This window comes from Microcaecilia unicolor, chromosome 1, assembly GCF_901765095.1.
Source record: "Microcaecilia unicolor chromosome 1, aMicUni1.1, whole genome shotgun sequence".
NCBI classification, from domain to species: domain Eukaryota; kingdom Metazoa; phylum Chordata; class Amphibia; order Gymnophiona; family Siphonopidae; genus Microcaecilia; species Microcaecilia unicolor.
The window spans coordinates 356,073,549-356,099,393 of NC_044031.1; the positions used below are offsets into that span (position 1 = coordinate 356,073,549).

The following is a 25,845-nucleotide window of genomic DNA, read 5'->3' on the forward strand; positions in this document are numbered from 1 at the left end:
GGAGCTCATTAAGTGATATGGAGATTGTGTTCCTGAGGAAACCACGGGGAGCTGCGAAGGGCCAGAGGGACTTTGTCTTCTGTTTGCAAAACCATTTGAGGCACTAGAGCAGTCATATACAAAGTCTGACATGTGGCATAGGAGGTTAAGGATGCTGCGTGCTGTGGTTGTACAACTACACAGAGACAGCTGCTGCACTGAGAAATTTCCACCTGTCTGCTGTCTGGCAGGTAAGCTATTTCTGATGTTGTAACTAGGGAGTGTACTGGTGTGAGGTTCAGTATGCTGTGGTTGATGACGAAGCTCAGCATCTGCAGGGTATTAAGAAAAAAATGTATAGTGGTTTGCAAGATGTCTCCGGACAGAGCAGAGAAGAGTCAATTATCCAGATAGAAAGTCCCCAACTCTGCAGGTTCACTGCAACAACGAGACATTAGACCTTGGGACCAACCTGGGAAGCACTTAGGTAATTGGTAATGGTGACACAGTAATGTAAACATAAGATATCTCCAATGATGGAGAGGCCGACAAGAATAAGTCAGAAGTATTTTTTAACTGACAGGGTGGTAGATATCTGGAATGCCCTCCCATGGGAGGTGGTGGAGATAAAAACGGTAATGGAATTCAAAAATGCATGGGATAAACCCAAAGGAATCCTGTTTAGAAGGAATGGATCCAGAGAAGCTTAGCGGAGATTAGGTGGCACCACCGTTAACTGAGAAGTAAAACCAGAACCACGTAAATCACAGGCTTCAAAATGGGCTCTTTCCCACGGATAAAGGAAACATCCTACTTACTCCGCTACCGAAAGATGCTAAGAAAAGCACAATGGACCTAACCAATTATCGCCCAGTAGCATCTATTCCACTCATAACCAAACTCGTGGAAGGCATAGTGACGAAACAACTTACTGAATACCTAAATAAACACTCAATTCTGCACGAGTCTCAATCAGGATTTCAGTCAAATCACAGCACTGAAACTGTTCTAGTGTCCGCACTGAACTCATTTAAACAAGCAATTGCAACTGGTAACAACATACTCCTCCTACAATTCGACATGTCCAGTGCCTTTGACATGGTTAATCATGAAATATTATTACACTAGCCGTTGAGCCCGTAAAAACGGGCTGGCATTGAGGTTTTCCTCCCCCCGCGGTCACCATCGCTCCCCTCCCCCCCCCCCCGAAGTCGCCACCGCTCCCCCCCCCCCCCCCCGAAGTCGCCGCCGCCACCCCTCCACCTGGCCCGGGCCCTCTCTTCACTTCTGAACTTACACATCCATTCGCCGAACGCAGCAACGCACATCAGCTGAGCTGCCCCTTCCTTCTCTGCCTGTGTGTGTCCCGCCCTTGCTGACGTTACGTCACAGGAGGGCGGGGCCACAGGCAAAGAAGGAAGGGCTCACTGCAGCTCAGCTGATGTGCGTTGCTGCGTTCGGCGAATGGATGTGTAAGTTCAGAAGGGAAGAGAGGGCCCGGGCCGGGTGGAGGGGTGGCGGCGGCGACTCCGAGTGGGGGGGGGGAGCGGTAGCAACCTCGGCGGCGCAGTTTCCCTCTCTGTCCCGCCCCCCCCCCCCCGTCATCACGTATTGACGCGGGGGCGGGACAGAGAGGGAAGTCTCTACTGCGCATTTGCGAGTGAGTCGGTCACTCGCCATTTATATGTTTGATATACTAGAATACTTCGGAATAGGAGGCACAGTTCTCAAATGGTTCAAAGGATTCCTGACCACAAGATCATACCAAGTAACAACGAACGCAGACAGATCACCCCCATGGATATCTGAATGTGGAGTCCCCCAAGGATCCCCCCTCTCGCCAACCTTATTCAACCTGATGATGATACCTTTAGCCAAACTGCTAGCCAATCAAAACCTCAACCCCTACATATATGCAGATGACGTCACAATTTACATCCCGTTCACACATGATCTAAATGAAATCACCAACGAGATCAACCAAAGCCTCCAAATAATGCACACCTGGGCAGATGCATTCCAACTAAAACTTAACGCAGAAAAAAACACAATGTTTTGTACTCACCTCACAACATAACACAAAAAACTTCTCCACCATAATCACACCATACTGTTCACTTCCTGTCTCACAAAACTTGAAAATTCTTGGAGTCACCATTGATCGAAACTTCACTCTCGATGCCCACGTGAAAAACACCACGAAAAAGATGTTCTACTCCATGTGGAAACTTAAGAGTAAAACCTTTCTTCCCGAGATACATCTTCCATACCCTGGTACAGTCAATGGTAATAAGTCATCTGGATTACTGCAACGCACTATAAGCGGGCTGCAAAGAACAGACTATAAAAAAACTCCAAACTGCCCAGAATACTGTCATCAGACTCATATTTGGAAAAACTAAATATGAAAGTGCAAAACCCTTAAGAGAGAAGCTCCACTGGCTCCCACTGAGGGAATGCATTACGTTCAAGATCTGCACGATTGTACACAAAATCATTCACGCAGACGCCCCAATCTACATGCTAAACCTTGTGGACCTACCTCCAAGAAATGCCACAAGATCATCCCGCAAATTTCTCAACCTACACTTCCCCAGTTGTAAAGGACTAAAATACAAGCTGATGCATGCCACTACCTTCTCTTACATAAGCACGCAATTATGGAATGCATTGCCCACAGACCTGAGAACAATCGACGAAACCACTATCTTTCGCAAATCTCTGAAGACATATCTCTTCAACAAGGCCTACAATGAGAACCTATGGCCACACTAATCCACCTCACCAACCCAATCAGTTAAGAAAGCTCACCTTCTATAATTACCCTAATCACTCCCTTCCTTCTTCTTTCTTCCCTTACTTAATCTCTGCACAAAACTAAATGTATCTGTTATCCTGTAATGACAATGTTAACAAAATTATGTAAGCCACATTGAGCCTGCAAATAGGTGGGAAAATGTGGGATACAAAAGCAATAAATAAATAAATAAATAAGATCAGGTACACATATGAAGTATCACATTATACCTTATATAATGAGTTTATCTTGTTGGGCAGACTGGATAGACCATACAGATCTTTATCTGCCATCATCTACTAAGTTACTACATGTAATGTAGGTGTAAGTGTCCTTGATGTCGAAGGAGGCAAGCCAATTGTTGTGCTGGAGCAGAGGCAGGCAGATCGCAAGGGTGGCCATTCTAAACTGCTCTCTTTAGAGGTGGTGAATATCTCGGATGGATCCAAGGCTTCTCCTGGGCAATTTTGTTTGTTTGGGTGGAACTTCTGTCACCATAATGTTCTGGATTAAGCTGTTGAGCTCTGCTGCCCAAATGGGTATATGGTGGTGCGTCTTGAAAAAGGCAATATCCTATGGAAAGGATGCTGAGGCCCCATCTGATCGTTCTGATATCCTGCAATGCTTGGATGAAGCGGTGGAGCCCCCTCTGATCAGAAGCAAGTCAACAGGAAGGATTAATTTTGAGGGAGGGGAGCTGGAAGATAACTGCTTGTTTACGCTACCTGGAGTTGTGTCATGTCACTGACAGTAGTTCTACTGCCTGAATGTTGCAAGGATGACCTGGTATAAGAGGGTCCTGTAACTGGGCCATGCAAACTTCTTGTGCTGGGAGGTCTATTCCTGAGAATGAATGGGAAGTTCTCAAACTGTAGAGAGATATCTTTAATTCTTGATACAGCATCTTTGACCTTCCACCAAACAGGGTGTGTCAGCAAGGTGGTTGTGCAAGTGTGCGCTGAGGGTGGACACCTTGCATCATGTAAGCCCATCCTTGCAAGAGTGCATCACCTTCCCCAGCTATGCTGAAACTGGGGCCTGGATGAATGGAGATAGCGGTGCAGTGGAGGTTTGGGACACTATCAGTACAGGGCTCTGGGGGGGTGGGGAGGAGATTGTTGCCAAGGAGCTTTGGGAAATCTCCCTGGCGATGTCATTACTGGGCCCTGGAGGGAAGGAGATGGTATTGCCACAGAGCTTCAGTACACATCCCCCAGCGATGCCGGTACTGGGCCATGGGGGGAGGGAGATAGTGCTGCTGAAGAGCTTTGAGATACCTCCCCCTGAGTGCCGGTACTGAGCCCTGAGGGGGCAGAGATGGCAGTGCTACAGCTGTTTGGTGCAGTTCCCCCATCTGGACGAGTTGAGCCGCACTGGGTCACCTTCCGCAGCAGTACCATTACTGGGGGTGAGGGAAACAGATGCTGGTGCTTCGCTTGCCAAGCGGTAGCTGTTAGTGCAGGACTAGCAGCTAAAGGCGGTTCGGATCCTCCTGAGGTCCCGATGCAGAATGGAACAAACCTGCTTTTATCAGCAAAAATTGGGTCCACATAAGCTGTGAACTGGGCTTTCCAGAGGCCTCTCCCTAGGTTACAAAGCCTTACCTTAGGCCTCTTATGACAAGCCTATGTTTACACTACTTTGTCACTGAGGGCCTGATGCACAAAGCTTACCATGATGGAACGTTTGCTTTAGACTGGTTGTAGCCTGTCTAAAGCAAATGTTATTTAGCATGCAATGCACAAAGGGGTTCTGCATACCTACCATTCCCCTTAGCAGCTAACGATAACTCTATGCAAATGCATTGCAACAAACTCATTAGTATTAAAATGAGCATTCCAAGCAATGCACAGACCTGAGCGCCTACATTTTAACATGCAAACTTTTTCAGCAGGTCTTGACCTGTCCTGCTCCCCATGGTAGGTGCTCATGGATCCCCAATGTGACGCCCCCCCCCCCAAAGACCTTTGAAAACTTCCCTAGTGGTCCAGTGGACCCCGTACCCCCCTCAAGCAAAAAAATCCCTGGTGGTCTAGTGAACCCAAATCAACCCAAGCAAAAAAATCCTTGGTGGTCCAGTCGACCCCCTCACAAACCCCCAGCGCTCCCAGCAGTGGCGTACCAAGGGGGGGGCAGTGGGGGTGGTCCACCCCGGGTGCACGCCACTGGGGGGGGGTGCTGTGCGCCTGTCGGCTCCGCTCGTTCCGTGCTCCCTCTGCCCCGGAACAGGTTCTGGGGCAGAGGGAGCATGGAACGAACGAGGTTGACAGGCGCGCAGCCCCCCCCCCCCCCCAGCAGGTAAAAATGCACCCGGGGGGTGTCCTTTCACCAGGGGAGAGGGGGTGTCCTTTCGCCGGGGGGGAGGGGGGGTCGCGCTGCACCCGGGGGGGGGGTGCATCTGCGATCCGCCCCAGGTGTCAGCCACCCTAGGAACGTCACTGGCTCCCCGCCAGGAACCAAGAGTCCCTGGTGGTCTAGTGACGCTCTCCCCTCCCCCTCTAGAGTTGGAGGCAGGAAGGCAGGAGCAACACTTCTTCTGGGCCTGCCTTCTCAAAATGGCAGCACCCAGCCTCTGCCCGTTACATCCTGGGATGCACTGGTAGGGGCTAAGTATCATATAAGGAGTTTCCTTATATGGTGTTTAGCCCCTCCCAGTTTGGAAACCATACTGCTGGAACAGCACTGAAACCTAGTTTGCCCATGCTCAAAAGGAAATGATATTCAAATGATATCTAGGAGGGTTATCCTCCACCCAGTGCTTCAGAACCACCGTTAACAAAAGCAAAACACCCAGGCGAATAAATCAAATTCCCATATCATGCACCCCCAAATATCTTAAGTTCAGATTTTTAATCAGCAGTAATAAGGAATAGCTCCACGTGACTGAACCAACAATAGTTTCTATGGCTTTCAGGGCCCCTCCCCATAGGTCCTTCAATTTATGGCATTCTAAAAAACTGTGGATTCAGATCCCTCTGCCAACCACAGATCTGTCACATGCATCATCCTGCCAAAGGTGGAGTCTCACGGCCTTTGCTTTAGTGATACAAGATCTATGCAAAAGTTTAAATTGAATTTCTTGTAAGTCTGTTCTCTTGACTCTAGATCACAGTTGCACAAATAGGAATTCAAGTTCATCTGGAGTAGAGGAGTGTGGTAGCCGTGTTAGTCCACTCTTAAAGTTATCAATAGAAATCAAACAAAATAAAACATGGAAAAGAAAATAAGATGACATTTGCTTATTTCCGATCTGACGAAGAAGGGCAACCTTCGAAAGCTAATCAAGAAATGTATTAAGTTATGTCCAATAAAAAAGGTATCATCTTAAGTTCATCAGGAGAAATATCTTCTCCTATATCCCTTGTCCAATCTAGTGCCAATTGTTTAACAAGAGTTGTATTTGCCCTGCCTCTTACTATACTCTACCCATTCAATAGTGTATTTGTTTTGTGGGAATCCCTTAAAATTTTCCTATCTGAATCAGTCCAGTTCAGCAACGTGTGCTGTGACCTACCGAGCTGTGCACTGTAATGCCTAGCCTGTAAGTACTGCAAAAAAATGAGTTAGTTAGAGCCCAGCATTTCCTCACTTGACCAAAATAAGAGAAGTTGTCCCTTATTCACCATGGTGAAGGCACCCACATTTCTGCATCCTCTTTCAAACCAAACCCTGAAGTTTGAGGAGTCCATGCTAGGTGAAAAGGATGGGTTGCCAATAAAACTGAATAAATGGGGACATCCTCACATGCCACCCAATCTAAATCCTCCACCATCTCCAAGCCCACTGTTGTGACCTAAAAAAAGGTTGAGTGTGCAGTAGATTTATGAAAGTGAAAGGTCTACACCACTCCTCAAAGAAGGCCTTAGGTGCGAACTTTGCCCGAGGCCTTTGACCCCCATAAATCTAGAACACGACTGCTGCAACATTATAAGATCTAAGATCTGGAAATTTTAAACCCTCTTTTTCTTTAGGCAGCATGAGCTTAGCATGACCGATGCGAGCTCCCTTTGCCCACCATATCAACTTACGAATTATGCTCTTATAATGCTTTTCATCTGAAAGTTTTATCCAAATTGGCAAGGTTTCCATGATATATAAGAGCTGTGGAATGATCACCATTTTAACAACTACCACCTGCCCAAACAATGAGAGGGGGAGGTCATTCCACTGTTCACCCAAAACTTTAATCTGATCTATCTTTTTAGTATGATCAATGTGATATATTGCTTGATGATCAATGACAATATATGCCCCCATATATTTAAGCATACCCTAAGCCCATCCCAAAGGGAAGCCTAGTCAATTCACTGAGTTCGAGGAGACAGCCATTTTTAAGGCCTCCAACTTGTCATAGTTGATTTTCACACCAGAAAACTTACCAAATTGTTCAATTAATTGAACAAGTCTTTTGCACTGCTTACATATAATAACATGCTAATATAAAATTTCTGTCCTCCTACCAGGACCCTTTGGATATTTGATGCAGTTCTAATTTTTATGGCTAAGGGCTCTAAAGATAGTATAAATAGAAATGAGGACGGGGGCAGCCCTGCCTGGTGCCCCAGTTCAGCACAAATGAAGAGGACATCTGTCCATTCACCAGAATTTGTGCCACTGGTTGACAATATATGGTCCTAACCCACTCCACAAAGAACCCCGTAATTCCATATTGAGGTAATACCCAGGTTAGATAGTTCCAAGTTATCTTATCAAAAGCCTTTCTGACATCTAGACTGGCTAGGATGATGTTTTTCAGGGTCACTATGTCTTGCTTGTAGAGTAGCTAGTACCTTAAGCAGATGTTGAGGAGTATCTACCCGGCACGAATCCTACATGATCCTCATAGATAAGATCTGGAATAATATGATTTAGTCAATTTGCCAGGACTGTGGTTAATATTTTCTGATCTTAGTTCAGTAAGGAAATGGGCCTGTACGAGCCCAAGGCCTCCTTATCTCTTTCAGGCTTGGGGAGAACCTACAACATAAGCATGATTTTGATTCTGCACAAAACTTCTATAATGGACTGATGCCATCTCCATACAGGCCAGATGACCACTCACTTGATCTTGTAAAATTTATAATATTCTGCTCCTGGACCATCTGGTCCTGGGGCCTTCACCAGCTTGAGATTTTTAATAACTGCAAATATCTCATCCCCTCCAACATCCCATTTAAGGTAATCTAATTGATCTGGTGTGATCTGTGATAAAGTCAAGGAGTGGAAAAAAAACATCCCTACTCTCTAAACAATACGACCCTAGAGCATAAAGATGTACATAAAATTGCTGGAATGCCTTTATGTTTCAATCTGTTTTATTGATGACATTGTTTCACAAACAACTACATAATTCCTTCAAACAGCCCATAGTCATCAAGAGGGAAAGGGAAAGGGGACTTGATATACCACCTTTCCGTGGTATTTTGCAAACTACGTTCAAAGTGGTTTACATGTATACAGGTACTTATTTTGTACCTGGAGCAATGGAGGGTTAAGTGACTTGCCCACAGTCACAAGGAGCTGCAGTGGGAATTGAACCCAGTTCCCCAGGAGGGGAGGGAAGACAGGAGGAGATGCACATGGATAGCAGGGAGAGAGGAGAAAAGAGGAGATGCACATGGATAATTGTCACCTGGTAATTGTCATGCACACTTCCTTGCAGGCATACCCTCTTCTCAATGTACATGCTCAGCACAAACTTTCAAACCAGCCGAAACATTTACAGATTTAAAACAAACTCTACTATTTGTATCACCCCCCAGTCTGACTTGCACATCTCCTCCAACAACTTCCAGTCGATATTCAGCGCAATTTAACCAGATAAGAACGGCTCCTGGCTAGTTAAATAGCATTTAACCGGCTATCCGCAAATATTCAACAGTTGATAGCTGGCCATCTCCTGCTGAATATTTGGTCAGTGCGTAGCAGCTACTAGCCATATCTCGTGATACAGCTGGCTAGCTGCAAATATTCAGTGCTAACACTGAATATTTACTAAAACTGGTAAAGTTTATAGCAGCCAAAAAAAAACCCAGATATTTCAATGCTGGTCACCGGAACAGCCCGGCATTGAATATCTGGGCTCAGTATCAACCGCCGGACTTAGTCGGCCTGCCTCCCGTAGGCTGAATATCGGGCCCCTTGTCTTTAATTTGAACACAGTGTAAGCTCACCCTGAATTAAGAGTTCCTACCACACCAGGACATATATAGAACTGGCTGTATCCTCTCAAGTAACTTCAGCACAGCCAGAGTCTATCATATGTCCATCAAGCTAACAATAGCAAGAGTGCTATAAATGTCCTATAAATAAGATGACTCTGGTTTATAGATGGGATTTTCAAGTCAAAATTTCTCACTTATAAATGAGCATATACAGTAGTGTCAGACATTTGAAACATGTCGGTGTGCTGTCAGATGATATCAGGCACAGAAACTATCAAATACAAAATTTTATTCACACTTACTGATGATGTGTTGTGCCCTTGAATCAAAATCATAAATGTAATATGGCAAAAGACACACTTTGAAGAGACCAGCTAGCAAGAGCAATCCAGTCCACTCCACAATCTCACCAAAGAAGTTGGCTCCAGATACATATTCAAACAGCCCTCCTGAAAGAAAAAGTGTGACAGTATGTAAGGTATGACAGTGTCGTGAGGATAAAACTGACAGCATTTACCATCTTATTTTAAAAAAAGATACCAGATACCAAAATATCCTTATTCTCCGCACACCCTGCACCCAATAACAATATAGCAAATTTAGGTCTCTATTTACTAAAACTGCAATAAGTTGATACCACTTGCCAATAATACAACTTACAGCAATAAGCACCATGGATGTCAAATAATGTGCTGCTCTGCATACTGATGCTCTTATGTGGAAACTAAGGGGCTGGTGCTTAGTGAAAAAGAATGCCTCTACTTTCCAGTCATCAAAGAAATAACAGTGCTTCTCCTTGAACCCATCCACACCTGATCACTTTTCAAATATCTCCTTCTTTCTCTTCCCATGTCAGTTTCCCAGGTGGGGGTGATCCCAGGTGCTGCTACAAGACTACTAATAGGGGTCTGAGACTACCATGTTTACTAAGAGAGCCATCAGGGCAGGGGCGTTCAAAAATGATTCCTGTCCCCCAACCCCACCTGGCAGGTGCCAGTCGGCTGTTTTTAAAAATGGATTGGGGTGGGGGATGGTTTTGGCAGGGGGGTGTTATTTGAAAAGTGACAATGGGTTAGTAATTAAATACATCTTCCAATATTTGGTAAAAAAACAACCCCCCCTAAAAAACACAAAACAAACAAACAAAAAAAAAAAACAGCATAGGGGTTACCAGAAAGAATATCTGTAGTACATCCAGAAGAGTGTCAAGTTCTGAGGACCTAGACAGTGATAAACATTTACAAGCTACATTTCTTGTAGAACATTGCATTGGCTTAATTGACTAAAGCGAATGCTACATACCTGTAGAAGGTATTCTCCGAGGACAGCAGGCTGATTGTTCTCACTGATGGGTGACGTCCACGGCAGCCCCTCCAATCGGAAAACTTTACTAGCAAAGGCCTTGCTAGTCCTCGCGCGCCGATGCGCACCGCGCTATGCGCGGGCCATCTTCCCGCCCGAACCAGCTCGTGTTCGTCAGTCCCATATGTAGCAAGACAAAACAAGGGAAGACACAACTCCAAGGGGAGGCGGGCGGGTTTGTGAGAACAATCAGCCTGCTGTCCTCGGAGAATACCTTCTACAGGTATGTAGCATTCGCTTTCCTCCGAGGACAAGCAGGCTGCTTGTCTCACTGATGGGGTATCCCTAGCCCCCAGGCTCACTCAAAACAACAACATGGTCAATTGGGCCTCACAACGGCGAGGACATAACTGAGATTGACCTAACAACTTATCCAACTAACAGAGAGTGTAGCCTAGAACAGAATAAAACATGGGCCTAGGGGGGTGGAGTTGGATTCTAAACCCAAAAAGATTCTCAAGCACTAACTGCCCGACCAGACTGTCACGTCTGGTATCCTGCTGCAGGCAGTAATGAGATGTGAATGTGTGGACAGATGACCCACGTCGCAGCTTTGGCAGATCTCTTCAATAGTGGCTCGACTTCAAGTGGGCCACTGACGCTGCCCATGGCTCTAACACTATGAGTCGTGACATGACCCTCAAGAGCCAGCCCAGCCTGGGCGTAAGTGAAGGAAATGCAATCCGCTAGCCAATTGGAGATGGTTGCGTTTCCCGACAGCGACCCCTAGCCTGTTAGGGTCGAAAGAAACAAACAATTGGGCGGACTGTCTGTGGGGCTGTGTCCGCTCCAAGTAGAAGGCAATGCTCTCTTGCAGTCCAAGTGTGCAACTGACGTTCAGCAGGGCGGGTATGCGGCCTGGGGAAGAATGTTGGCAAGACAATTGACTGGTTAAGATGGAACTCCGACACCACCTTCGCAGGAACTTTGGGTGGGTGCGGAGCACTACTCTGTTGTGATGAAATTTGGTGTAAGGGGCCTGGGCTACCAGGGCCTGAAGCTCACTGACTCTACGAGCTGAAGTAACTGCCACAAGAAAATGACCTTCCAGGTCAAGTACTTCAGATGGCAGGAGTTCAGTGGCTCAAAAGGAGGTTTCATCAGCTGGGTGAGAACGACATTGAGATCCCATGACACTGTAGGAGGTTTGACGGGAGGGCTTTGACAAAAGCAAACCTCTCATGAAGCGAAACAACTAAAGGCTGTCCTGAGATCGGCTTACCTTCCACACGGTAATAGTATGCACTGATTGCGCTAAGGTGAACCCTTACAGAGTTGGTCTTGAGACCAGACTCAGACAAGTGCAGAAGGTATTCAAGCAGGGTCTGTGTAGGACAAGAGCGAGGATCTAGGGCCCTTGCTGTCACACCAGACGGCAAACCTCCTCCATTGAAAGAAAAACTGCTCTTAGTGGAATCTTTCCTGAAGGCAAGCAAGACACGGGAGACACCCTCTGACCCAAAGAGGCAAAGTCTATGCTCTCAACATCCAGGCCGTGAGAGCCAGGGACTGGAGGTTGGGATGCAGAAGCGCCCCTTTGTCCTGTTTGATGAGGGTCAGAAAACACTCCAATCTCCACGGTTCTTCGGAGGATGACTCCAGAAGAAGAGGGAACCAGATCTGACGCAGCCAAAACGGAGCAATCAGAATCATGGTGCCTCGGTCTTGCTTGAGTTTCAACAAAGTCTTCCCACAGAGGTATGGGAGGATAAGCATACCAGTAGACCTTCCCCCCAGTCCAGGAGGAAGGCATCCGATGCCAGCCTGCCGTGGGCCCTGAAGTCTGGAACAGAATTGAGGGACCTTGTGGTTGGCCTGAGATGCAAAGAGATCCACCAAGGGGGTGCCCCACACCTGGAAGATCTGCCGCACTACCTGGAATTGACGCGACCACTCGTTAGGTTGCATGATCCTGCTAACCTGTCGGCCAGACTGTTGTAACGCCTGCCAGGTATGTGCTTGGGCAACATGCCGTAACGGCGAGCCCACAGCCACATGCTGACGGCTTCCTGACACAGGGGGCGAGAATCCCGGTGCCCCCCTGCTTGTTGATGTAATACATGGCAACCTGGTTGTCTGTCTGAATTTGGATAATTTGGTGGGACAGCCGATTTCTAAAAGCCTTCAGAGCGTTCCAGACCGCTCGTAACTCCAGGAGATTGATCTGCAGATGAGTTCCTGAGGGACCAGCTTCCTTGGGTGTGAAGGCCAGCGACTGAGATCCCCACCCCAGGAGAGACGCATCAGTAGTCAGCACTTTTTGTGGGAGGGATTTGGAAAGACGTCCCAGAGTCAAATTGGCACCAAATCGTCCACCAATACAGGGAGTTGAGAAAACTCGTGGACCCCGGTGGATCACGTCTTCTAGATCCCCAGCAGCCTGAAACACTGGAAAGCTAGGGTCCACTCAGCAGATCGCATGTGAAGGCGGGCCATGGGAGTCACATGAACTGTGGAGGCCATGGGCCAGCACTTAAACATCTGCCGAGCTGTGATCTGCTGGGCCGCTCGCACCCGCGAGTCGAGGGACAACAAGTTGTTGGCCCTCGTCTCTGGGAGATAGGCACGAGCCGTCCAAGAATTCCTATGAATTCGAGTCTCTGTACTGGGAGACGATGGGACTTTGGATAATTTATCACAAACCCCAGTAGCTCCAGGAGGCAAATAGTCATCTGCATGGACTGTAGAGCTCCTGCCTCAGATGTGTTCTTCACCAGCCAATCGTCGAGATAGGGGAACATGTGTACTCCCAGCCTGCCGAAGCGCCACTGCTACTACAGCAAGCACTCGTGAACACTCTGGGCGCAGAGGTGAGCCCAAAGGGTAGCACACAGTACTGGAAGGGACGTGTGCCCAGCTGAAATCGCAGATACTGTCTGTGAGCTGGCAGTATCGGGATGTGCATGTAGGCGTCCTTCAGGTCCAGAGAGCATAGCCAATCGTTTTTCCTGAATCATGGGGAGAAGGGTGCCCAGGGAAAGGCATCCTGAACTTTTCCTTGACCAGATATTTGTTCAGGGCCCTTAGGTCTAAGATGGGACACATCCCCCCTGTTTTCGTTTCCACAAGGAAGTACCTGGAATAGAATCCCAGCCCTTCTTGCCCGGATGGCACGGGCTCGACCGCATTGTCGCTGAGAAGGGCGGAGAGTTCCTCTTGCAAGTACCTGCTTGTGCTGGAAGCTGTAAGATTGAGCTCCCGGTGGGCAATTTGGAGGTTTGGAGGCCAAATTGATGGTGTATCCTTGCCGGACTATTTGAAGAACCCAACGGTCGGAGGTTATAAGAGGCCACCTTTGGTGAAAAACTTTCAACCTCCCCCCGACCGGCAGATCGCCCGGCACTGACACGTTGATGTCGGCCTATGCTCTGCTGTAGCCAGTCAAAAGCTCGCCTCCTGCTTTTGCTGGGGAGCCGTGGGCCTTGCTGAGGCGCACGCTGCTGACGAGAGCACGCGCGCTGGGGCTTAGCCTGGGCCGCAGGCTGTCGAGAAGGAGGATTGTACCTACGCTTACCAGAAGAGTAGGAACAGTCTTCCTTCCCCATAAAAACGTCTACCTGAGGAGGTCTACTACTACTACTATTTAGCATTTCTATAGCGCTACAAGGCATATGCAGCGCTGCACAAACATTGAAGAAAGACAGTCCCTGCTCAAAGAGTTACAATCTAATAGGTAGATGCTGAAGGCTGCCGGCGGGAGAACTTGTCTGAAAGCGGTATCCGCTAGTGGAGCTGCCTCTACCACCTGTTCGACTTTCTCTCCAAAAATATTGACCCGCTCGGCAAGGGGAGTCCGCAATCCGCTGCTGGATCCTATTCTCCAGGTCGGAGGCACGCAGCCATTGAGAGTCTGCGCTTCCACCACACCTTGAGCACGGCCCTGGAGCAACATCAAAGGTATCATATACCCCTCTGGCCAGGAATTTCTGCACGCTTCAGCTGCCTTGGACCACCTCCTGAAATGGCTTGGCTTGCTCAGGAGGGAGCTTGTCCACCAAGCCCGCCAACTGCCGCACATTGTTCCGCATATGTATGCTCGTGTAGAGCTGGTAAGACTGGATTTTGGCCACGAGCATGAAAGATGGTAGGCCTTCCTCCCAAAGAGTCTAAGGTTCTAGATCCTTGCCCGGGGGGCCGAAGCATGCTCCCTAGAACTCTTAGCCTTCTTTAGGGCCAGATCCACCACACCAGAGTCGTGAGGCAACTGAGTGCACATCAGCTCTGGGTCCCATGGATCCGGTACTGGGACTCGATCTTCTTGGGAATGTGGGGATTACTTAGAGGCTTGGTCCAGTTCGCCAGCAATGTCTTTTTTTAGGACATGATGTGGACGCTTCCTTAGGTGGAGAAGGATAGTCCAAGAGCTCAAACATTCAGCCCTGGGCTCATCCTCCACAACCACCGGGAAGGGGATGGCCGTAGACATCTCCCGGCCAAAGGCCGCCAAAGACAGACTCTCAGGAGGAGAAAGCTGCCTTTCAGGGAAGGGAGTGGGATCAGAAGGAAGGCCATCAGACTCCTCGTCAGAGAAATATCTGATGTCCTCCTCCTCCTCCCACGAGGCCTCACCATCGGTATCAGACACAAGTTCATGAACCTGTGTCTGAAGCCGTGCCCGGCTCGACTCCGTGGAAATGCTGGACACGGTGGGAGCGTCGAGGAGAGACTCCCTCGCAGCACCGGCGAAGATCCCTCCGCCGACGTAGTCAGGTAGCCTTCATGGGAGGCGACCCGCAGTCGGTACCGCAAGCGGCACGGATGTCGGAGACATCACCCCGGAGCCTCACTCGACGGTACGGTGGCAAGCACCCCTGGGGTACCGGAGGGATAAGGGCGTCAAAGCTCTCCCAGATCTCTGGGGAAGAAGACCCGGAGACTCTCGTGAGACGAGGCTTGGAGGAAGACATGGAGGAAGCGATTGAAGGAGTCGAGGAAGAAGTCTGTGTCCGGGCGTGGAGGCTGTTCGGCTGTCCAAGGCCTGCGAGTGCATCTGACACCTACTGAACAGAGGTGTGAGCGGTCCTCCCGGCTTGCCGATGCCTACCTGGGTGCCGACTCCCTTGGCGACCAGAGCTCTCGGTACCGATTGCCGGCAAGGAGACCGGTGTCGATGCTTCCTTTGACTTTTTCAATCGAAGCATGTCACCGGAACTTCCCTGGTACCGACTGAGACGTAGAATCCAGCCGTCGCTTCCTCGGGGCCGAGCCGAAGAAGGTCGGTCTCGGGGGGGGGGGGGGCTGTACCGCAGGAGCCCTCAGGGTAGGGGGAGACCCATCCGAAGGCTCACCGCCACCAGCAGGGGAATGGACAGCCCTCACCTGCACTCCAGTCGAAGCACCACCGTCCGACGCACTCCAGCACTAGTGGAGGTCCCGGTACCACTGACGCCGACGCAGCCTTTCGATGTCTCGGTACGATGATGCAGGAGGGTCGATGCCTCGATGCAGTCGATGCCGAGGTCGAACGTCTTGATGCTGTCGGACGTCGATTGCCACTCGATGCCCCCAGGTGCTGTTGTTGACGAAGAGCCCGAGAACAACACGTTCCACTGGGCCAATCTCGCTACCTGAGTCCTCTTCTGTAAAAGGGCGCAAAGACTACAGGCCTGCGGGCGGTGCCCAGCCCCCAGACACTGAAGACAACGACGCGTGCCTATCAGTGAGCGAGATTACCTGGGCGCACTGGGTGCACTTCTTGAAGCCGCTGGGAGACTTCGATGACATGGGCGGAAAAATCACGCCGGCGAAATCAAAATTCGTAATGGCGAAATAGGCACCAAAAATAGGGAGAGAACAAAAACCCGTACCGAGGCCTCAAAAAAGGCCTTACCCCGAAAGTGAAAGGAAACTTACGCGGGGCAAAACTGGAAGCACGGAGGAAAGGGGTAAAGACTGTAAGGTCCTTTTTTTTTTTTTTAGCGAAAATCGCGAAGACGCGCGAGGGTCGACTTTGAGGGGCGCGAACGGCGCAAAACACGACCGTCCCGAGCGCGGACAAAGAAGACTGACGAAAACGAGCCGGTTCAGGCGGGAAGACGGCCTCGAGCATGCGCAGTGCGCATCGGTGCGCGAGGACTAGCAAAGGCCTTTGCTAGTAAAGTTTTCCGATTGGAGGGGCTGCTGTGGACGTCACCATCAATGAGAACAAGCAGCCTGCTTGTCCTCGGAGAATATGCTTTAGTGAAGTTACCATAATGTATTGGTAGCAAGAGGGTACAAATCTAAACAAAAATGAAAACAGTGTCTGTTGAGGTTACTGCTAAATTCATGTAGAGCTCAGTAATTACATACCAGTGGCGTAGCTACGTGGGGCCACGGGGGCCCTGGACCCCCCTGCTGACAACCCTCTCGACCCCCCCCTCCCGCCGCCGCCGGCTACCTTTGCTGGCGGGGGACCCCAACCCCCGCCAGCCGAGGTCCTCTTCTTCCAGCGCAAGGCTTCGTTCTGTTTCTGTGAGTCTGACGTCCTGCACGGAACAAAAATGGGCCTAGTGGGGTGGAGTTGGATTCTAAACCCTGAACAGATTCTGCAGCACCGACTGCCCAAACCGACTGTCGCGTCACTGTCACGTCAGGAATCCTGCTGGAGGCAGTAATGAGATGTGAATGTGTGGACTGAAGACCACGTTGCAGCCTTGCAAATCTCCTCTATGGTTGCTGACTTCAAATGGGCCACCGACGCTGTCATGGCTCTAATACTATGAGCCGTGACATGACCCTCAAGAGTCAGCCCAGCCCGGGCATAAGTGAAGGAAATGCAATCTGCTAGCCAATTTGAAATGGTGCGCTTCCCGACAGCGACTCCTTCCTGTTGGGATCAAATGGCACAAACATTTGGGCGGACTGTCTGAAGAGGCTTGTCCACTCCACATAGAAGGCCAATGCTCTCTTGCAGTCCAATGTATGTAACTGACGTTTCAGCAGGGCGGGTATGAGGATGGGGAAAGAATGTTGGCAAGACAATTGACTGGTTCAGATGGAACTCCAATACCACCTTCGGCAAAAACTTAGGGTGAGTGCAGAGGACTACTCTGTTGTGATGAAACTTGAGGTAAGAAGCGTTCACTACCAAGGCTTGAAGCTCACTGACCCAACGAGCTGAAGTAACTGCCACCAAGAAAATGACCTTCCAGGTCAAATACTTCAGATGGCAGGAATTCAGTGGCTCAAAAGGAGGCTTCATCAGCTGGGTGAGAACAACATTGAGATCCCGTGACACAGGTGGAGGTTTGACTGGGGGCTTTGACAAAGCAAACCTCTCATGAATCAAAACAACTAAAGGCTGTCCAGAGATAGGCTTACTGTCTACACGTTGATGAAAAGCACTAATCGCACTAAGATGGACCCTTACAGAGTTAGTCTTAAGACCAGACTCTGATAAGTGTAGAAGGTATTCAAGCAGGGTCTGTGTAGGACAAGAGCGAGGATCTAGGGCCTTGCTGTCACACCAGACGGCAAAAATGCTCCATTTGAAAGAGTAACACCTCTTCGTGGAATCTTTCCTGGAAGCAAGCAAGACTCGGGAGACACCCTGAGAAAGACCCAAGGAGGCGAATTCTACGCTCTCAACATCCAGGCCGTGAGAGTCAGAGTCAGGAGGCTGGGATGCAGAAGCACCCCCTCGTTCTGAGTGATGAGGGTTGGAAAACACTCCAATCTCCACGGTTCTTCGGAGGACAACTCCAGAAGAAAAGGGAACCAAATCTGACGCGGCCAAAAAGGAGCAATCAGAATCATGGTTCCGCGGTCTTGCCTGGGTTTTCCTTTGGGAGGATATGCATACATCAGCAAGATGGCCCGACTGAGAGGACGCATGGTGAGGAGCTCTCCTGGAACCACCAGCAATCGGATAACCCAGTGCTCCCACTGCCTCACCAACCTGCCTTAAACCTTCTGCTGGGTCCCGTATACAGGATCCCCCGACGTGGAAAACCTACAGGCTACAGTCTCGGTCAGATTCAGACATCACCCCAACGGAAGTCCCAGCTAAGCCCGAGAGACCCGTGATCACCGCCACCCTCCCTGGCTGGAACGGCCTGGGTGCTGACCGACGGAAACCACGGAGTCTGTCGCACGCAGAGGACGCTGAAAGTGACCCGAACGTATGCGACCAAAAACATTGCGACCAAAACATCGCCCTAACGGAGTCCCAGCCAAGTCCGAAAGACCTGTGATCGCCGCCACCCTCCCTGGCTGGAACGGCCTGGGTGCTGACCAACGGAAACCACGGAGGTCCAACACTCGCAGAGGACACAGTAAAGGACTCGATCTTACCAACCAAAGTCAAACAGGAGCAGGGGTAAATTGCAGCTGCACCCCACGACCGCGGATGACCGCCCGACCCGATACCTGGCGCCATTGGTGACTAGGCCTCGCCACGAGGAGAACACAGAGCCCATCCACGTGGCTTTCCAAAAACTGCCCTGACCACACACCCGGGTGCGCCCATCCGACACGGCAGGGAGAGTAACATAAAGCCCCGAACCTCCGACACCGGCGACGACGGAGAACTTGGCGAGATGCAGCACTCCGGTGAGTCAGACATAGCCACGTTGCCAGCGACACATCCGACCACCCATCACAGTCTCAGCCACCCACTACCTCAACCTCGATAAGGGGAGTTGCGATCCGAAAACGAACTAGCCAAAGAAACACCAAGCACAACTTTAAAGGGTACTACCTATCTTCATAGCAAATTACCACATATCAATTCCTTCGTTCTGATGCATGCTTGTATCGAAATAACTCTCTAACATTTTGCCTAAACACTAAATCAGTAAGTTTTCTCATATGCTTTTACTTATCCTACTGCATCACACTGCGATGTAGACTGCAGCCAGTTAAAACTGCCCATGAGGACTTATTGCTTGTATTGAATAACCTTGTATGCTTTTGCTTATCCTACTGCACCACTGCTTGTATTGAAACAACTCCCCGAGGACTTACTGCCTCTAAGGCAACATACTGATCTGTACTATCTTTGCACGCTTTTTCTATCTTATTGCACCACAACTCATGGTAGGATATTGCACTGTAGGACCCGTAATCACCTCAGTCCTGGCTAATTGACTGGCGGGATCTTTGCCTACTCAGGGGGGTCCCAATCAGCTCATACGTTCCAGCTTGTACCAGCCCCGCTGCCCCCAGCCTATTCCAGCCCATCTGCTCCATATTGTTCCAGTCCACCTGATCCAAATCACTACTTAGGCACCCGCAAACACCGCAGCCACTACTCATGGCCCCGATACACATTCTTTTCCTTGCCCTGTCCCTTCCTAATCTTTTCCCCCCGCTCCCTACCACTGCCTACATCAGGAACTCACTGCCCCACCCATGTCCTCTCCCGTCTGCTCACTACCTTCAATACCCTACCCACCCCTCACCACCTCGCCATTTCTCCTATCTTCCTCTTTCTTCCTAGCTCTCAACCTTCAACACTTCCTTCCTGCCATTAACCATCCCTATTCCTTCTATGTGCATCCCGACTTCGTCGCCTTCGCCGCCCTACCTCCCCCACCCTCCTCCGCACTCTCTTGCCTCCTCCTCTGCTATCCGCGGGAGACATCAATCCAATCCAGGTCCCCCACACCTGTCCTTGTCCTATCCATGCAAACGATTCCGAGATGTCTCCAATCTCATCTCTATTCCCCCTCCTTATCGTAGTGCCCTGTGGAATGCCCACTCGGGTCTGCAACAAACTTCCCTTCACCCATGATCTCTTCATCTCCCGTTCCCTTCAACTGCTCGCCCTAACTGAAACTTGGCTCACTCCTGACAACTCTGCATCAGTTGTGGCCCTTTTGCCACGGAGGTTCTCTTCTCCCCCACTCCCCGCCCGTACTGGCCGTGGAGGAGGTGTCGGGTTTCTACTCTCGCCCTCCTGTAGTTTTTAACCCCTAATCCTACCGCAGTCCTCACTGCTTCTCATTATTTGAAGTTCACTCCTTCCGTCTTTTCTACCCACTGCCACTCAGGTTTGCAGTCATTTACCGCCCCCCCCCTCCCCTGGACAAGTCCCTCCCTTCCTTCCTTACTGACTTCGATGACTGGCTCTCGGTTTTTTCTGAACCCTCATCTTCGTCCCTCATTCTTGGAGACTTTAACATACACTCTAACGACCCATCCGATTCTTACGCTTCTCAGTTCCTCACTCTGACATCCTCCTTTCAACCTCCAACTGAGCTCCACCACCACTACTCACCATTCTGGCCATTGTCTAGACCTCGTCCTCTCCTCTTCCTGCTCACCCTCTGATTTCTGCGCTTCTGCTCTTCCTCTCTCAGATCACCACCTGATCACCTTCACACTTCATCACCCTCCCCCCCTCAGTCCCGCCCATTACTAACCACCACTTCCAGAAATCTCCAGGCTGTTGACCCTCCCACCCCTTTCCTCTCAAATCTCCAATCTCCTCCCGTCCATCATGTCCTCCAAATCCGTTGACAAGGCTGTCCTCTACTTACAATGCCACTCTCTCCTCTGCTCTGCTCTGGATACCCTTGCACCATCCATCTCCCGTCTCACAAGACACACTAATCCCCAGCCCTGGCTGACCCCCTTGCATCCGATACCTTAGCTCCTGCGCCAGATCTGCTGAACGCCTCTGGAGGAAATCTCGCACCCATAGTGACTTCTGTCATTTCAAATTCATGCTATCCTCCTTCCAGTCCTCCCTATTCCTTGCCAAACAGGAATATTACACCCAACTGACCAACTCTCTCAGCTCCAACCCTCGTCGTCTCTTCGCCACCCTTAACACCCTCCTCAAAGTGCCCTCCGCTCCCACCCCTCCCTCACTCTCTCTCTTCACAATCACTGGCTGACTACTTCCGCGACAAGGTGCAAAAGATCAACCTCGAATTCGCCACCAAGTCACCTGCTCCTCTCACCCTTTAACCCAATCCTCAACCAACCTACCCAAGCCTCCTTCTCCTCTTTTCCTGATATCACCGAAGAGGAAACAGCCCAACTTCTCTCCTCCTCGAAATGCACCACCTGTTCCTCTGATCCCATCCCCACCAACCTACTAAACACCATCTCTCCAACTGTCACCCCCCCCCCCCCCCCCCCCCCCCATCTGCCACATCCTCAACCTCTCTCTCTCCACTGCAACTGTCCCTGACTCCTTCAAGCATGCTGTTGTCACACCACTCCTCAAAAAACCTTCACTTGACCCTACCTGTCCTTCCAACTACCGCCCCATCTCCCTCCTACCCTTCCTCTCCAAGATACTTGAACGCACCGTTCACAGCCGCTGCCTTGATTTTCTCTCCGCTCATGCCATCCTCGACCCGCTTCAATCCGGCTTTTGCCCTCTACACTCGACAGAAACGGCACTCACTAAAGTCTGTAAGGACCTGTTCCTTGCCAAATCCAAAGGTCACTACTCCATCCTCATCCTCCTTGACCTATCCGCCGCTTTTGATACTGTTAATCATAATCTACTTCTTGATACACTATCCTCATTTGGGTTCCAGGGCTCCGTCCTCTCCTGGTTCTCCTCTTATCTCTCCCACCGTACCTTCAGAGTTCACTCTCATGCATCTTCCTCCACCCCCATCCCGCTCTCTGTTGGGGTTCCTCAAGGATCGGTCCTTGGACCCCTTCTTTCTCAATCTACACCTCCTCCCTGGCTCACTGATCTCATCTCATGGCTTCCAATATCATCTTTATGCCGACGACACTCAGCTTTATCTCTCCACACCAGACATCATTGCGGAAACCCAGGCCAAAGTATCGGTCTGCCTATCCGACATTGCTGCCTGGATGTCCAATCGCCACCTGAAACTGAACTTGGCCAAGACTGAGCTCATTGTCTTTCCACCCAAACCCACTTCTCCTCTCCCTCTACTCTCTTTCTCAGTCAATGGCACCCTCATCCTCCCCGTCTCATCTGCCCGCAACCTTGGAGTCATCTTCGACTCCTCCCTCTCCTTTTCTGCCCATATCCAGCAGACAGCCAAGACCTGTCGCTTCTTTCTCTACAACATCAACAAAATTCGCCCTTTCCTCTCTGAACACACCACCCGAACTCTTATCCACGCTCTCATTACCTCTCGCCTTTGACTACTGCAACCTACTCCTCACTGGCCTCCCACTTAACCATCTATCCCCCCTTCAATCCGTTCAGAACTCAGCTGCGCGTCTTATCTTCCGTAAAAACCGATATGCTCATATCACCCCTCTCCTCAAATCATTTCACTGGCTTCCGATCAGGTACCGCTTACAATTCAAGCTTCTCCTACTAACCTACAAATGCTCTCAATCTGCAGCCCTCACTACCTCTCTACCCTCATCTCCCCTTATGCCCCTACCCATAACCTCCATTCATAGGGCAAATCCCTCCTCTCAGTTCCCTTCTCCACCACCGCCAACTCCAGGCTCCGCCCTTTCTGCCTCGCCTCACCCTATGCCTGGAATAAACTCCCCGAGCCCATTCGCCAAGCACCCTCCCTATCCATCTTCAAATCCTTACTCAAAGCCCACCTCTTTCAGTGTTGCTTTTGGAACCTAACCACTGTACCTCTTCCCAGGTAATCTAGACTGTTCCAATTTTTGATTGTCTACACTCCTTGTCCTTCTTGTCCTTAGATTGTACGCTCCTTTAAGCAGGGACTGTCCTTTGTTTTTGTACAGCGCTGCGTAACCCTAGTAGCAGTAGTAGAAGGCCTGTTCCCCAATGAAGGAGAAAGGCATCGGACGCTAGTCTGTCGTGGGCCTGAAGTCTGGAACAGAACTGAGGGACCTTGTGATTGATCTGATGGCAATAGATCCACTGAGGGGGTGCCCCACGCTCGGAAGATCTTGCGCACCATGCCCGAGTTGAGCGACCACTTGTGAGGTTGCATTATCCTGCTCAACCTGTTGGCCCAGACTGTTTGTTTACGCCTGCCAGATACGTGGCTTGGAGAAGCATGCCATGCTGGTGTGCCCAAAGCCACATCTGGACGGCTTCCCGACACAGGGGGCGAGATCCAGTGCCCCCCTGCTTGTTGATGTAGTACATGGCAACCTGATTGTCTGTCTGAATTTGAATAATTTGATTGGACAGCCGATCTCTGAAAGCCTTTAGAGCGTTCCAGACCGCTCACAACTCCAGGAGATTGATCTGAAGGACCGGATTCCTGGAGGGACCAAGCTCCTTGAGTGTGGAGCCCATCTACATGTGCTCCCCAGGAGAGATGCATTCCGTTGTCAGCACTTTTTGTGGCTGAGGAATTTGGAAGGGACGTCCCAAGGTCAAGTTGGATCGAATTGTCCACCAGTGAAGGGAATTGTGAAAGTCGGTGGACAGCTGGATCGCATCTTCTAGACTCCCTGCAGCTTGATACCACTGGGAAGCTAGGGTCCATTGAGCAGATCTCATGTGGAGGCGGGCCATGGACGTCACATGAACTGTGGAGGCTATATGGCCTAGAAGTCTCAACATCTGCCGAGCTGTGATCTGCTGAGACGCTCTTGCCAGGGAAACTAGAGATAGAAGGTGTCTGCTCTCACCTCGGGGAGATAGGCACAAGCCATCTGTGAATCCAGCAGAGCTCCTATGCATTCTAGCTGTTGAACTGGAAGGAGATGGGACTTTAGGTAATTTATAACAAACCCGAGTAAGCTCCAGGAGTTGGGAGTCATCTGCATGGACTGTAGAGCCTTCACCAGCCAATCGTCGAGATAAGGGAACACATGCACTCCAAGTCTGCGTAGCAATGCTGCAACTACTGCCAGGCATTTTGTAAAGACCCTGGGCGCAGATGCGAGACCAAAGGGTAGCACACAATACTGAAATTGCTCTGTCCCAGACGGAATCAAAGATACTGCCTGTGAGCTGCAAGTATTGGGATGTGTGTATAAGCATCCTTTAAGTCCAGAGAGCATAGCCAATCATTTTCCTGAATCATGGGAAGAAGGGTGCCCCAGGGAAGGCATCCGGAACTTTTCTCAAACCAGGTATTGTTCAGGCCCCTTAGGTCTAAGATGGGACGCAATCCCCCCCCCCCCCCCCCCCCCCACCCCCCCGTTTTCTTTTCAACAAGGAAGTACCTGGAATAGAATCCCAGCCCTTCTTGCCCTGGTGGTACGGGCTCGGACTGTATTGGTGCTGAGAAGGGCGGAGAGTTCCTCTGCAAGTACCTGCCTGTGCTGGAAGCTGAAGGATTGAGCTCCCGGTGGGCAATTTGGAGGTGTGGAAATCAAATTGAGGGAGTATCCAAGCCGGACTATTTCAAGAACCCACCGATCGGAGGTTATGACAGGTCACCTTTGGTGAAAAAATTATAACCTCCCCCCGACCAGTAGATCGTCTGGCACAGGTACTTTTATGGCGGCTATGCTCAGCTGGAGCCGGTCAAAGCGTATCCCTTGCTTTTGCTGGGGAGCTGCAGGGGCCTGTCTGGGTGCACGCTGTTGACCGCGAATGGCTGTCGGGAAGATGGATTGTACCTACGCTTATTGTAAGCATAGGGAGCAGCCCTCCTTCCCCGGAAAAACATTCTACCTGTTGAGGTAGATGCTGAAGGCGCCCGATGGGAGAGCTTGTCGAGGGTGGTTTCCAGCTGGTGGAGCTGCTCTACCACTTGCTTGACTTTCTCGCCAAAAATATTATCCCCCCGGCAAGGAGCATCCGCAAGCCGCTGCTGGGTTCAACTATCCAGGTCAGAGGCACGCAGCCATGAGAGTCTGCGCATCACTATACCTTGAGGAGCGGATCTGGATGCAACATCAAAAGTGTCGTAAGCACCCCTGGACAGGAATTTACGACACGCCTTCAGCTGCCTGACCACCTCCTGAAAAAGCCTGGCGTGCTCCAGAGGGAGCTTGTCCACCAAGTCTGCCAGTTGCTTAACATTGTTCCACATGTGGATGCTCGGTGTAGAGCTGGTATGATGGATCTTGGACACAAGCATAGAGGACTGATAGGTCTTCTTCCCAAAAGAGTCAAGAGTCCTAGACTCTCACCCTGGGGGCGCCGAGGCAAAATCCCTAGTACCCCTGGCTCTCTTGAGAGCGGAATCCACAACCATAGAGTCATGAGGTAACTGCGATCTCATCAACTCAGGTTCTCCGTGAAGCCGATATTGGGACTCTAGCTTTTTTGGGAATGGTGGGATGACTAAGTGGTTTTGTCCAGTTCCTAAGCAATATCTCTTTAAGGACATTATGCAAAGGGGCAGTGGATGACTCCTTAGGTGGTGACAAATAGTCAAGGGACCTCGAGCATCTCAGTCCTGGGCTCATCCTCAGTTACCACCGGGAAGGGAATGCCCATAGACATTTCCCGGACAAATGACGAGAAGGTGGAGAAAGCTTCCTCTCAGGTGAAGGAGTAGGATCTGAAGGAAGACCACAAGACTCCTCGGAAGAGAAATACCTGGGGTCGTCCCCTTCATCCCACGAGGCATCCTCCTCGGTATCAGACAAGAGTTCTCGAACTGCAGTCCGAAACCGAGCCCGTCTCGATGCGAGGAACGCCATCCTCCATTGCGATGCCGAGAAGTCAACTCCCATGCCGGCGGCGATGAAGCTCCCTCCAGCGACGTCGACGGGGAG

The 25,845-nt window shown here is 50.2% G+C and overlaps 1 protein-coding gene across 3 annotated transcripts in view; it reads right to left on the reverse strand.

Moving 5' to 3' along the window:
• Nucleotides 1-25,845, reverse strand: part of SRD5A1 (steroid 5 alpha-reductase 1) — a 129,856-nt gene that overhangs the window by 5,869 nt on the left and 98,142 nt on the right. For all 3 annotated transcript variants that reach the window (XM_030209586.1, XM_030209578.1, XM_030209595.1), the window contains exon 5: nucleotides 9,243-9,389. In XM_030209586.1, coding sequence (XP_030065446.1) covers nucleotides 9,243-9,389 — 147 coding nt within the window. The remainder of the gene's footprint in view (nucleotides 1-9,242; nucleotides 9,390-25,845) is intronic.